Raw genomic sequence first — 15,727 nt, 5'->3', positions numbered from 1 at the left:
GGTGCTCTTCTACTATGCTTGTGTTGAAAACAACTGCAGAGATTTTTCTCCTCTGATTTCCAGCTTCTATTTCTCTTCTTTCCTTATCACTTCTATCTACTCCCTTACCACCTAGGTAACACTAACTGCTTGTTCCTTACTGACTCCTATCTCAATTTTATTTACTTCAGCTTCTCAGTTTTATAAGACTCAGCCTCCAGTAAATCTTGGGTTTAAAAGCCACTTGACTGGCAATGGAGTTCACAACAGCTTTCTGGGGTTAACTAATGTTAGCTCTTTCAAGTTGGCATTCTGTGATAGACGCTCTTAAAATTCCTGGCCGTTGAGAGTTCCACGTTTTTAAAGTTTTTTCAGTATACTACTCCTTCACAGAATACTTCAGCTCTTACTTCTCTCAAAATAACAGAAATAGTTTTCAAGACTACAGTGTAATGATAGGACTAAAAATAGAAAGACATTAAGTTAAATAATTAAGGTCATAGTATGTCACTTTCTGTGTTTAACTCTGTGTATGAAATCTTTCCTGGCCCTTGACTACTGAACCACAATTTCAAGAAAAGTAAATAGTCTAATTATTATTATTTTGAGATAGGGTCTTACTCTGTCGCCCAGGCTGGAATGCAATGGTGAGATCTCCGCTCACTGCAACCTCCGCCACTAGGGTTCAAGCAATTCTCCTGCCTTAGCCTCCCAGGTACATGGGACTACAGGCACCCACTACCATGTCCAGCTAATTTTTGTATTTTTAGTAGAGACAAGGTTTTGCCATCTTGGCCAGGCTGGTCTTGAATTCCTGACCTCAGGTGATCCACCTGCCTCAGCTTCCCAAAGTGCTGGGATTACAAGTGTGAGCCACCACGCCCAGCCTATATAGTCTAATTAACGTGCTGAACAAAATACTGTCTTTATAAATTCCCAAGACAGTTAACATATATTCATCCTGCACTTTAAATCTATTAGAGTACACATCTCAATTAACCCACCCTTTCATCAAAAACATAGCTTATCAAAACTCTTCTACTACATCTAAATATGATCCAAGCAACAGTTTGTGCCCAGAACAATCCCAGTCCCTGTACAACGCCATGTTGAAACCATCTCCTCTCTCATTACCAATTAAATCCCCTACCTTTCACAAGCTGAAGGTTTTCCTGGCTTCAAGTCTAGAAATTTACAAATATATTGTTTAATCCAACATAACAGTATACTTCTAGGATATGTTTCTGATTTGATGCAACTATGCCATCTTCTACCTCTCATCTCAAAATCCTAATGCCTTTAAAATCACATGGGGCCCACTGATTATCTGGTAAACTCAAAGTGTTCTACATCTAAGCTTTTAGATTCAATGCTCTGTCATTCTGACCATAGAAGTCACACCTTCCTCCTCCCACATTCACATCTGATCCTTGTCCTTAATGTGTATTCTAATTCCTTAATTCTTTTTTATTCTCCAACTAAATTATCCCCCATCTGGTAATACTTAACTTTCTAAATGGCCTGAATCACACAGTCATTATTTCAATGATGTGCTCCTTAGAAATCCTTACACTTCTTGTTATACTAGTCAGCTCCATCCCTAATGCGGATTTAACACTACCCTTCATTCTATCTGCCACCAAGTTGCTGAGTAACGCTTCAGAATAGTAACAAAACAATTGAGTTCCCAATAAATTCATACTTTCTTCAACCATGCCCTAATGTTTCAAAATCCACAATGATTTAATCTCATTAAATAGTGATCACATATTTACCTAAATAGGCCCCCAACCTCCTCCACTACTCACTTTTAGTCACAATCTCTCCCCTTCACGATACTAAAAATAAAACAACTCTAACCCTAAAAATGTTCCCTTAACTACTTACCCCAACCCCTACTGATTCTTCTGGGACCTTCCTCCACCTATTACATACCCTCTTAGGCAGCCCCTCTCTACCTCCTCCTTCTCCGCTAACCTTTTCCCTTTTTTTCACTTCTTTTCCCCCAACTCTAGAATGACCATATTCTTTTACTTCAAATTATACTTGCTGCCTCGACCAAATGGAAATTACTCTCTCCAAGCTTAAAGATTTCACTAAATTACTGATCACTTTCTTAGATCATATTCCTCATGACCTCTTCTCCTTGACCATTCTATAACATGTTTACAATCAATTCTCTTTTGCAACTTTCTCCTTCTTTGGCTATGGTGACTTTATGCAAGTGATTCCCCAGACAGTGGGAAAGAAGTGAGAAGAGGTATAACCGAATAATCTTTGAGGTTTTAAAAAATTTTATTTGCCACCCCACCAACTTCCCCAAATTTTGATTATTTCTTTGCCGAACACAGTGTTTCAGTTGACAATCACTGCCACAGTGAACCACTATGACTGTCTGTAGTACTCTGTATACTTCAGGTGTATTCAGGTAGAAAAGACTATAACCAGTACCCTAAACATTATCTTGGTTTTAATCTCACTCCTCCGGTCATTTTTTTTTAAGTTCTTACAGTGCTTGTACTAATAACTAGGTAGATAAAATAATATCTTAAGACTATTTAGATGAGGTATAAAGAAACACAATATAATCAACACCAATCCAGGTTTAAGAACGAGAACATTATCATTATCTTTCAAGCCCTTCTGTGAGGCCCTCTTCAAATACAGATCTTCTCTTGTCTTCCAGGAAAAAAATCACAATCCTAAATTGAAATCATCTCGTGCTTTTCTTTAACTTAACCATATGTTTGATTCTCTATGGTTTAGTTTTACATGTTTCAGAATGCCTACATGGGATCACACTCTAAGTACTCTTCTGTGACGTTTTCGTCTCATTTCTTAGAGTTGTTGAGCATCTGTATTTCGTTCACTTTTCTTTGCTTAATACTATGCTCTGGCATGTGTAGACCGAAGTATGTCACTCTGGCATAAGAATTATTTTGAGTTGAGGGAAACTTAGAAAAAAAACAGATATAAGAAAAGCTGTCTGCCCTACCCCTTCTTGCCTAAAAGGAGTAAATTCACAAAGGTGTCCCTCCTCTTCTCTTTACCAGGAAGGACAAAAGTTAATCAAAGGAAACAACTTTAGACAGCCAGAGGAATCTACATAACAAACTTTAATAACTAGTCTTCATCTACCATCAGTTTCCCACAGTTTGCTGCCCCTAGAGACTCAAGGTCCTTTTCTTTTGTCTGATCATTTCTTTAAAAATTTGTTTCTTTGCCAAGATACTATATACACTCAAGTTCTAACCAAACTTTTGAGTTACACATCTCTGGTACTCCTATAGGTTGCATGTTTGATACATGTTAATAAACTTGTTTGTTTTTCTCTTATTTATCTATCTTTTGTTATAGAGGCCCAAATGATAATTCAGAAGGGTAGAAGGAAAAGTGTTTTTCTTCTCCTGTATGTGCATATACCAACATTTATACTAATATTCCGATTGGTTCCTGCTTTTCTCTGTTACAAGCAGAGCTGCTATGAGCACTCTTGCAAATATCTCCTGGTTCTTGGATATATGCCCACAATAAAACTTTTGAGTCACTGACTATGCACATTTTCAACTTTACTAGATAACGCCAAACTATCTTCCAAAATGGTTATACTATTTCATATTCCCAACAGCAATACTTTTGTTCCTACTGTTCCACATTCTCTGAAGCACATGTTATTGATAGACTTAAAATTTTACAACTTGGCAGGGGTGAAAAGGTATCTCAATTTGACTTTAATTGGCATTTCTTTGATTCCTAATCAGTTTGTGCAACTCTTCATATGTTTATTGATCCCTGGACAGTGTTCTTTTTTAATGTGCCTATTTAAGTTTCTTTGCCCATTTTTCTGTTATTTTTTTCTTACTGATTCATATGCATCCTATGTATATGTCCTCAGTACAAATCTTTTAACTTATAAAAATAATAGGAAACACTTATGCAGCACTGTTTTATTTTACATTATATATTTAATTCCAATAGCAACCCAACAAGGTAAGTGCTATTACTACTTCTTTTACAGATAAGAAAACTCAAGTCACAAAGTAGTTAAATAAAACTTTGTGTTTTAGGATTACCTTCCCTATTTATAGACTTTTGTTCTTCCACATGAATTTCAGGAAAAAATACAACAAAATGAAAATCTGCCAGTATTTTTTTAACTGATGTCGAATTTAACTAAACTTTCAACAGTTTTATAATTTTCTCTATGAATGTGTTGTATGTCTTATGTTTGTCCGTTGTTTTTTATTTTTGATGCTACTATATAATCTTTTTTTTAAATGACATTTTAAAACATGGCGGATATACAGAAACAGCTGATTTTGTACACCGATTTTAAATCCAGCAAACCCATCAAACTCTCATTAATCCTGATAGCTAGTAGACATTCTTTGGCTTTCTATGTAGATTATCATATTATCCATGAATAATGACTGTTTAGTTTTTCTTTTCCAATCCCTACCTTTTTGACTTAGGCAGTGGCTAGTTACTCAGTAAAATGTTAACGACAGAAGTAATGACAACAAAGGAAAGCCAAAAAAAAAAAAAAAAGTAATGAAAAGTAATGAAAGACAACAGGCTTGCTCCTAATCATAAAGAAAATGTTTCCAATTTTTCACTATAAAATACATTTGTTTTAGTAAATTCATTTTATCAAGTTAAAGATTGCCTGAACCCGGGAGGCAGAGGTTGTAGTGAGCTGAGATCATGCCACTGTACTTCAGCCTGGGGGACAGAGCAAGGCTCCGTCTAAAAGAAACAGAAAAAACAAAAGAAAAATAACACTATCTTCTGTTCCCATTTTATTAAGAGCTTTTCTAAACCCATGAATGAATGCGTAAGGCCTTTTCTGCATTGAGAGAATCATATACGTTTTATTCTTTAATCTGTTAATGTTGCATATTATATTGATTTCCCATCCCATAATGAAGCCAGGCTTAAACTCCTGGGATAAATCCAACTGGCTGCATTGTATTTTTTCTATATTGCTGAATTTAACTTGCTAACATTTAAGATTCTTATACCAATTTAGAAGGGAGAGAGAGAAATTACAGACTACTATAGGTTTTGGAATTGTAGTTATGCTAGCCTCACAAAAAGGTTATAAGTGTTCCCTTTCTATATTCTTTCTATATTCTAGAAGAATTTGCATAAATTGGTTATTATTAATTTGTTCCTTAAATACTGGCAGAATTTGCTATACAGTTCTATGGGCTTGAAATTTTCTTTATAAAAAGATATTTTCACTATTATTTCATAGTTACAGAACTAACCATGTATTCTATTTCTTCTTAAGTCAGTTTTAGAAATGCCTATTTTTCTAAGGGTTTGTCCATACCTAAATTCTCAAATTTATCAATATACAGTTCACCCTTACACAACACAGGGACTGGGATGCTGACCCCACCACACTCAAAAATCCCTATAGAACTTTTGACTCTCCCAAAACTGAACTACTAAAATAGCTTATTGTTGACCTTATCACTAACAGAAACAGTTAATAACATAGTTTGTATCCTGTATTCTTGCAATAAAGTAATCTAGAGAAAGTATGTTATTTAAAAAATCATAAAGGGAAATACATTAACTTCATCCTTGTCGTCTTCATGTTGAGTAGTGTGAGGAAGAGAGGTTGGTCTTTCTCTCTCAGGTTGGCAGAGTTAAAAGAGGTGAAGGTGGAGGGAGTGGCAGGAGAGACGGGTACACTCATTTTAACTTTCATTTAAAAAAAAATCTGCTTATGAGTAGACCTACACAGTTTAAACACGCTGTTTGTTGTTCAAGGGCCAACTATAGTTATTAACAGTCCTTATTTTATTTATTTATTTATTTATTTATTTATTTATTTATTTATTGAGACAGAGTTTTGTTTATTCATTTAATTTAATTTTTTTTTTTTTTTTGAGACGGAGTTTCGCTCTTGTTGCCAGGCTGGAGTACAGCCTGGTGCTGTAGTCACAGTCGTGGCTCACTGCAACCTCCGCCTCCTGGGTTCAAGCGATTCTCCTGTCTCAGCCTCCCGAGTAACTGTGACTACAGGCATGCGCCACCACGCCCCACTAATTTTGTATTTTTGGTAAAGACAGGGTTTCACAATGTTGGCCAGGCTGGTCTCGAACTCCTGACCTCAGATGATCTCTCCACCTCAGCATCTCAAAGTGTTAGGATTACAGGTGTAAGCCACTGTGCCTGGCCCTTATTTTTAACATCTACAGCAATATTAAGCCTTTTTTGTTCCAGGTGGCATTTTATTGGTAACTTTTTTCTTGTCAGTTTGAAAGTCTTGATTTAATGTCTTTTCAAAAAACCAATTTGGGGTTTTATTAATTTTTCTGTACTGTATATTCACTTTCTATTTCATTAACCTATGTTATTATTTCCATTCATTTCATTATTATGTGTTTTACCTAGGAGTCATTTTAAAATATTTCCTACTTTCCAAACTTATTTTCCTAATGATCTCTACTGTACTGTACCATAGCAGTACATAGTATTGGTAGCGATACTATGAAACTTGAGATTTGCTTTATTATCTAGCATTTGGTTTATTTTCACAAATCATATGTGCTTGAGATATGTATTTTGCATTTATTTCAGTACAATATACTATACGTGTCCATTTTTTATTTAAATCTTCTATATCCTTAATTTAAAAAAAATCTGAACAATTATTAGGTGTTAAAAATCTCTCACCATGTTAATGGAGATGTCTATTTTTCCATGTAGTTCTATCATATTTTTGCTTTATATACTTTGAGGCTACATCAATAGTTACACACAAATAGAAATGTTATATTTATTGGTGAACTGAAATCTTTCATCATTTATTTAGCAAACATTTTCTCCAGTATCTTTGCCTCACAATTTCTTTTTGCCCAGTCAGCTTTCTTCTTATATTTGTGTGGTATATGCATTTTCCATCTTTTTATTTTCAACCTTTCTGTATCTACATTTTAGATGTGTTACCTCGCCCAGCATATGGCTTAAATTTCTCTCTTTAAACTATTCATCTTTAAAACATTATGTCTTTATCTTTAGTTGAAATACTACAGATAGCCTTTTGGGGTTCTAGATTTATTGGAGTATCATCTATGAGACTGCCTACCTTAGATTGGCTCTGTGTTTTGTATACTGAACCCCTCTGAAATCATAAAAACAGAATTCAGCAAATTCCCTCAAGGTAAAGGCTGGCAATCAAGCTCACCTTATCTTTCTGAAATTTTTGTCTTAAGTTTTCAACCTGTATTCTTTACTTTGTTGATAGTTTATGAATGCTTTTAAGATTTTTAGGCCAGGTGGGGTGGCCCACACCTGTAATCTCAGCACTTTGGGAGGCCAAGGCAGGCAGATCACTTGAGGTCAGGAGTTCGAGACCAGCTCGGCCAACATGGTGATACCCCATCTCTACTAAAAATACAAAAATTAGCCGGGTGTGGTGGCATGCATCTGTAATCCCAGCTACTCCGGAGGCTGAGGCGGGAGAATTGCTTGAACCAGGGAGGAGCAGGGCGCAGTGAGCTGAGATTGTGCCACTGCACTCCAGCCTGTGCAACAGAGCAACAGAGACTCCGTCTCAAAAACAAATAAATAAAACAAGATTTTAAAAAAATTATCAAGCTTGTTTAGCTGTTTTCAGCAGGAGTCAGGCCAGGTACCTTGTTACCCATATTGACCTATTCATTCTTCACTGGCTGTACATCATCTTTCTACACCCTAAATGAAGGATATGTATCAAGGCTTACTCTTCAGCTTACCAATTATGGTGCATTATACCATCTCCTTTGGAGGCTTCATCATTCTTAGTATAGTAATTACTATTTATTATAGTGACAATTACATTAGAATTTCTCAAAAAATATATGTATACATCTTGATGATGGTGAGGGGAGATGGGGAATGGTTTGGGAAAAGTCCTACAAATGATATACACACATACAGGAATAACCATATGGCCTACTCTATCCCAGGTGAGACTCACTGCTTTAACAACTCCAACTACTTATAACCATCTGACAAGGAAATTTACCTCTGGATTGACCTTTTTTCTGAGATTCAGACCTGCAACTTCAATTGCTGTATGAACATTTCCTCCTGAATTCCTCCCACCAACACAAACCCAACATGGCTGGATCAAATGTCATCTTCTCATAAATTTGCCCTACCTACCAGTTTCCAAACCTCTATAAAAGATATTATGAGGCCGGGCGCGGTGGCTCAAGCCTGTAATCCCAGTACTTTGGGAGGCCGAGACGGGCAGATCACGAGGTCAGGAGATCGAGACCATCCTCCCTGTCTCTACTAAAAAATACAAAAATCTAGCCGGGCGAGGTGGCGGGCGCCTGTAGTCCCAGCTACTCCAGAGGCTGAGGCAGGACAATGGTGTAAACCCGGGAGGTGGATCTTGCAGTGAGCTGAGATCCGGCCACTGCACTCCAGCCCAGGCAACAGAGCAAGACTCTGTCTCAAAAAAAAAAAAAAAAAAAAAAAAAGATATTATGAGTCTTTGAGGTATCCAGACAAATCTTTGATTCATTTTTAAGATGTCCTTTTTCTTTTCCCACATCATCACAAAGTCCTTCCTGCATTCATTTGTGTTAGTCTATTTCACTCATTTCATTCCTTTTGTCACCCTCTTATTCTAAGAGGGTGTCAGGACTGTTGCAGTCTATCACCAACAGAGCTTGCTTCTAGTCCCTCTAGACTCCTATTCCTTCTACGTACTGCTGTAAGGTGAATTATCCTTAAAACATTGTGTATCAGCCACCCATTCGAATATATTTAATGAGTTAAGACTGCCTACAGAAGTCTTCAATTGGTCAACAGCATATTTACTTATTTTTATTTTTTTTGAGATGGAGTCTCTCTCTGTTGCCCAGGCTAGAGTGCAGTGGTGTGATCTTGGCTCACTGCAACCTCTGCCTCCTGGGTTCAAGCAATTCTCAACCTCCCAAGCAGCTGGGCATGCGACATCATGTTCGGCTAATATTTTGTATTTTTATTAGGAATGGGGTTTTGCCACGTTGGCCAGGCTGACCTCGAACTCCTGACCTCAAGTGATCTGCCTGTCTCGGCATCCCAAAGTTGTGGCATTACAGGCATGAGCCACCGCATGGCCAGTCAATAGCATGTTTAATAGTTGGCCAGAGATGTAGGGAAGAGAAGAGGAGGGGTAACCAAGAGGCTATAGCCATCGGCCAAGCAAATCCCATTTCATCCTGAGTGTTTCAAACACTGGTTAATTACTGTGGAATGGGATAATGCTAGAAGCAAAAAGTATCCCTCCTTTTCAGTTGATGATGGATTTCTAAAATGCTGTGTATTGTTTATCAGCCTCAGTCCACCCAACAAAACAAAAAGGACCAAAGAAGGAAAAAGTAGAGCATTCTATTTAAAACTGTCCTTGCCGACCCTAGAGACCAAGCTCTTTCATGAAGCCACCTTCAACTACCTCAATCACTGGTGACTACTATTTTCTCTAAGAGCCACAGTTTCTGTCTACACTACTCAATAAGAAACTGGCATATGCTACTTACTATTATAATTTATATTATTGGCCAGGTGCGGTGGCTCAAGCCTGTAATCCCAGCACTTTGGGAGGCCGAGGCGGGCAGATCACGAGGTCAGGAGATCGAGACCATCCTGGCTAACATGGTGAAACCCCGTCTCTACTAAAAAATACAAAAAAACTAGCCGGGCGAGGTGGCGGGTGCCTGTAGTTCCAGCTACTCGGGAGGCTGAGGCAGGAGAATGGCGTGAACCCGGGAGGTGGAGCTTGCAGTGAGCTGAGATCCGGCCACTGCAATCCAGCCCGGGCCACAGAGCGAGACTCCGTCTCAAAAAAAAAAAAAAAAAAAAAAAAAAAAATTTATATTATCATGAACAAATCTTTTCTCCCTACCATGGGTACTACGAAGGACACAGTATCTAATACTTCATATACCTGATATTTAGAATACTATACACATAATTTTAAATGAAGGCTTAATAATGATGGTTCATTCATGTAGTATTTAGCATCTATATTTAGCTTTCTGTACGTCTTCTACATGTATATTCCAGGAGTTCTTAGAAGCCACGGGGAAAAAAAGACAAAATTATCTTTAAAAGTCACACCTCTGCTTTTTAAAATGCTGAAATGATGTAACGTACAGTATTTTTATATCAGACTTAAACTGACTTTCATGATTCAGGTGGGAGAAAGAAAACTCTACACCTAGGTTGACAAATGGATACACTCAAATTAGTTTTTTTTTTTTTTAATCTACCCTGGTCAGACTTCCCAGAGATTTACAAATAGGCTGATAATATAATCTAGAACTTCAGTCAACTATTTTATAATAAAATTCAAGGAAAAAGTTCAGAATTGTCTAAAGTGCCTTTCAGATATACACTTACTGCAGTGTTTATAAAATTGTGGTTTTCACTTTTTACTGATGTAAGGGCTATGCATAATATTGTAAAACAGTCATTTATTTACATCCCTATTTCCCACACTAGCCTATAGCATTTTGAAAGAACAAGATTTATTAATCTTTTTTCTTCAGTACTAAGCAGTTGCTAGGAACTCAATAAATGTTTATTGAAGAAATCTGTCACAACTCACAAGACAGATCTAAAAATCCATGGATATCTTATTCAATTATTTTAAGATAAATTATGTTATTATACCATAAGATATTCAATAAGATATAAATATTTTAGCTATTAATTATTGTTTTAAAAAAAAGGAGCCAGAGGGAAAAGTCAGCTAACAGCACAAAAAATGTGTAAGACTCCTTTAAGGTTTTTATGTTTTGATGACAAACAGAAACCAAATATATCACTTTTAAAAGGAAATGACCACAAGAGGCAGCAGGTGAAAAGTTCAAAACTACAGCTTATATTAATAATCAACAACTTTTAGAGCCATTCATTAATTAGATTTTAGTGTAGCTTATAAGTTTAAGACTAAGAATGTTTCAGTATTATCCACATTTCAGAAGTCATACACAGCAAAAGGCGTATCATTACTGAAGATAAGTATTTTGGGTTAACCTAAAAAATTTTACCTAGATCCTACCTTGAAAGCTGACAAAAATATTCTAATGAAGATGTTCACAATATTATATTTTTATTCTCCATTTCTCTTCGTCTGATAAGTTGTTTATATAGTAAAAATGACTTGAAATAATGTCATAATAAACTAGTACTTTGTAAGAGTAATAAAATTAACTACGAGTATCAATTTTCATGTGAGTCTTACAGAATTTCTCATTAATTTGTTCACTCTACCAAATTTTTAGTTTGAGGGGAAAATATTTGTTAGCCACAAGAAAAATGATCTTCAGACATTTCAATCATACCTGTTTCTGAGCTTCTACTTTTTGCTTTCTGGTTGGATCAATTGCATCTACCATCCATTTGATAGTAAAGTATGTCACTGCACCAAATATTGTCAAACGGAAAATTAAACCAACAACTTCATTCCGACTCAAAGGACGAGAAAAGGCTTCAGCATGTACCATCTTGATTGTTAACCTTAAAAAAAAAAAACAGAAATGTCACTAGGTAATAACTATACTTATTAAAATTGGGAGACTAACAAAGTAGCTTAAACTAAGCAAGAAAAACTAACTTCTAGTCAAATTAAAATATTACCTACCTTAAACAAAGTGTTTCATTTTAAGGAGAAATGGATTTTTAAATGTTAAGTAAACAAACACATTTAAAGCTCCTCTTGCAAACTAGAAGTAGACTAGAAACTCAGATTTATTTGGTAGAATTAATCATTTTACTTGAAAAATACAGTAAATATCTTAAGGTATTTACTCAAACAGCTTTAAAGAACTATTTCAGAGTCTAGGAAAGTATCGACTACAACACTAATCCCACTGAAGAAAGGCAGCCCGACAATACTAATGTGATGGTAAGAATTTCTTCTATTAACTGTAATGTATACCAGGTAATTTTTGAGTGAAATTCAAATTGTGAACTCACTCACTTTTTCCTCACACCTACTTTTAAAGGTTTTCAAGGCCTGCTTAAATTTAAACATGCCATTTTCTCAATTAATAAGTGGCATTAAATTTTTTGAGTCACACTATTGCTCTCAACAACCCAGCTAAGTAGGAAGCAATAGAACTTGGAAAAATCTTGAACTGAGACAACTACTACAAGAATACAGCACTCACCCAAGCTAAAGAGAAAAAAATGAGGTAAATGTGTCTACTTTTGCATATATCCCTGAACAGCTACATCAATCAAAGCTAGGCTTACAGAAAACATACACTCCTCTGTCAACGGCAATAACTACTCAGAAGAATAAGCTTGTTAGGGGTGATATGACTATCACATTTTGGGAGATAGGATCTTAGCTTCAAATAATGCCATTATACTTTCAGCACAGGAGTGTGCTGAATGCTATGGAATATATAAGGAAAAGAGAATATGTATTTGCACTCATATAAACATGACAAAAACAGAATTGGTATGGCTCAGCACAGATAAAAGTTAGGTACTGCATAAATATCCACAGTCCTTCCAGATCTAAAATTCTCCTCTCACTACTACTAAATTAAAGAGCCTCTTCACCTTCCTCCCTCTAGAATAGCTCCAAAATTTTTTATTTCCTTTTATACACCTCACCTCCACTCAAGGATATATACTTCTTCTCTCTAATCAAAAGACTCCAAAGTATTCCCTTTACAGGATTCCCAAGCACTCAAAACTATTCTAATCTAGAATCTAGTTCCAGAGTCAATTTTAAGCATTTTATCTTTCACCCCTTTTCAAAGGGACTCTAAATAGCTGGAGTCACTAGTATCTGAAAATCCCACACACATATTTTCCCCTCAGCATATCTGTCTAGTACCCTGCATGGGCCATTTACCCTCACTCACCCTCAAACTAGTCAAATTCTATCCTAACTTCAAAAATCAACTTTATCTGCTCCATAAAGCCTTTCAAATCACATGAATTTTCTGTAGTATTCATTTTGCCCTATTATACTATCTTAAAAAATGTCTTGCTTTTAATCATTATTGACCTTATGAGATATCTACTCAATTAGAGTTTAAATCCTTTTAAACAAGACGTATATCTTATGTACCTTTATAACTGTTACGCACAAAACAGACCTTTATAATTGCCACACACAGACGCTATTCAAAAATTATCTGTTCAACCGATAAATTGTAACTGAAGAAAACCTCCCAATCATTCCAACAGAGTCACTGTCAGACTTCTGAAGGATTTCCAAAACGTTCCACATTTCTCCATTATTAGGAGCCATTCGCTTCACAATAATTATATTTAATTTAAACTTAACAACTAAATAATTGAAAGGGTTCATTTTGGAGGAAGAAACTTTGACCTAGGGATGTTAAGTGACTTAATTCATTCAAATAGCACTTACTGAACATCTATATACGACGCCCACTATATACTGGGTATACAATAATTGTTAAGATACCACCACTTTATTCAAAGAACACACTGTGCGGCTATTATATTAATTATAAAGAAAGCAAAAGAAGCCAAACAGGAGAAGGCAACTAACTGAAATCTCTCCTCATGGAACAATGAGGATTCCATCAACATGGATTCCAAAAAAAATGGGTTACACAATATTTCACTTCTCATAGGAAGTAAAAAACTGACTTTTCTAGTCTTTATTCCACAAAGTTGAAAATGCAGTTGAAACGTGTTATATCACTACGTGGAGTATACTCACAGGTGAAAATAATTTAGACAAGATAAGGGTTTTATTAACTTGACCCGTGAAAAGCGGTGGCATTCCAGTAAAATATTTTCATTTGTTTAGAGTGGGTAGAGTGATAAAACTGTCATCTATTGGATATTCATTGAACTACATGAACAAATTAGGGCTGTTATGCACACATCCCAGTCATCAATATAGTAACAACTTTTAATCCCATAAAAGTTCAAGATACAAAACCCATTTATATCTTTCCCAATTCTGAAATTTGTAATGTAGTAAAGACTTAGGTCTACTAAGGCCACTTGTAAAATAGTAGTCCATCTTTTTAAATTACTTCAAAATCCTTCAACGAAACTGAAACTTGTTTTGTAGACTGTAACTGTATATACTTTATTGTACACTCACGTATCATTCATTCGGTATTGATATACCTGCAATGTAAGGCTGTTACAGCAACACCACCATTAGAGCGAACATACAATAAAAGCTGCATGTGCAAACAACAGCAGAGAGTGTATTTCAATCCTGTATAAACATTAAGTTCGACAAAATGAATACACAAATATGTACATATACGATGACAATGCTGTAAGCAACTAAGAAACATCCTAAAACACTATAACCTAGAGTTATTTGCTAGGCAAATACGATATCAGGTCGTTTCATTTTAAGTTCTCCATTTCCGAGTAGAAAACTATGAAATCGTACTACCTCATCTATGAGCAATTTATTTACATGTACAGCATTCATAGCATAGCATTCACTGTAGCATTTCTCTCCTAATTCATTGCAGTATTTCACAAACGGATTCTCAAACTCAAAAGTCCCGGTTTTGCAGACATAAAGGCCCTACGGATACAGCCTATGACAATGAAGGCCTGCCAATATCCACAAAGAGGGCAGGTTATTATTAACATCACCATCTTCTGCGAAAGCGTGCCCGGCCCTGAAGAACCACCTTCGAGTCTGCACAAGGTGATTGTCGCCCGTGCGACAATCAGAGCTGGTTCATTCCAGCCGCCTGCGTCTAGGTTCGCCTGGTTCTGAAGTCTTCCGGGACGACCCCAAACCCCCACAGTGACCAGGAAGCCGACAAAGATTCCCTCGGGAATGGCACGAGTTTGGGGAGGAGCTAAGCAGACCCTAAGGGCACAGGCCCGGCCGGACGCCAAGGCGAGGCCCGGGACGCCCTTGGAGGTTAATCCTCTCGATACTAAGGGCTGCGGGGCGCTTGGGGGCGGCACTGAGGTGAGGCGTGGCAGAAGACCGCGGTGACCTTTCCTCCGGGGGTTCCCAGGTTCGAGAGGGTCCTTAAAGACCTCAGCAGGATACGACACCCATCCCATGAGGCCCCACGGGAACCCGCTACTCACCCAGGAGCAGAAACAGCGGGAGCAAATGCCCTCAGCCGGCCTCGCACAGGAAGGAAATGCAGCCTGGGAGAGAACGCTTCCGGCGGGAGCCACGACCCACTCGCTCGCAAGGAGCATGCGCGACCCGTGGTCGCGGGCGACAATGCGGCGTGCTCCCAGGCCTAGAAATGGTGAGCGAGAGCAAATTCGCGCACCCGATGCTTGCTTAACCTGCTACCTGCTGGACGGAGACTTTCTGCGAAGCCGGCGTGTCTGCCAGCAGCCCTCGCTGAGGCTCTGAGTTTAACAGACACCACATTTGGGAAGGCGCTTATCACAGAAAGTCCCTGCCCTTCTCGCGGGCTCCGGGCGCAACCCTGACAAATCGGGCAGCCTTCTTGAGAGTGTAGAAATGCTCTGCGTACCCAGCAAAGACATTCTCTCCTTCCCACCACTCTGCAAACCCTCACGCCGCGGCTTTATGTCTGTACTTTAGCCAAAACGCAGAAGCTCATGGCCACCTCCCACCCCTCACCCCTCATCCCTCACCACCTGCCTTTCAATTCTAGGGTGAGCTCGCCCTCCTCCCCCATCTCTGTGCTGACAAACACCTGAGGGTGGCGTCTGACAATCTTTACGCGAAAAGATTTAGCAGCCCACGCCAGCAGCCCCAGTAGTTGGGACGGAATAGGGCATCTGG

At 37.6% G+C, this 15,727-nt stretch overlaps 1 protein-coding gene across 1 annotated transcript in view; it reads right to left on the bottom strand.

Moving 5' to 3' along the window:
• ATAD1 (ATPase family, AAA domain containing 1) overlaps nucleotides 1–15,159 on the bottom strand; it is a 65,706-nt gene extending 50,547 nt beyond the window's left edge. Inside the window, exons 1-2 of the mRNA XM_011938745.1 lie at nucleotides 15,049–15,159; nucleotides 11,319–11,493 (exon numbers count right to left, since the gene is read on the bottom strand). Coding sequence (XP_011794135.1) covers nucleotides 11,319–11,480 — 162 coding nt within the window. The 5' untranslated portion in view covers nucleotides 11,481–11,493; nucleotides 15,049–15,159. The remainder of the gene's footprint in view (nucleotides 1–11,318; nucleotides 11,494–15,048) is intronic.
• Nucleotides 15,160–15,727: the final 568 nt, after the last annotated feature.

The sequence above is a fragment of the Colobus angolensis genome, unplaced genomic scaffold, assembly GCF_000951035.1.
Source record: "Colobus angolensis palliatus isolate OR3802 unplaced genomic scaffold, Cang.pa_1.0 Scaffold177, whole genome shotgun sequence".
In the NCBI taxonomy this organism is placed as follows: Eukaryota; Metazoa; Chordata; class Mammalia; order Primates; family Cercopithecidae; genus Colobus; species Colobus angolensis.
The sequence above is the reverse complement of the archived record's forward strand: the minus strand, read 5'-3'. Positions and strand labels throughout refer to the sequence as shown.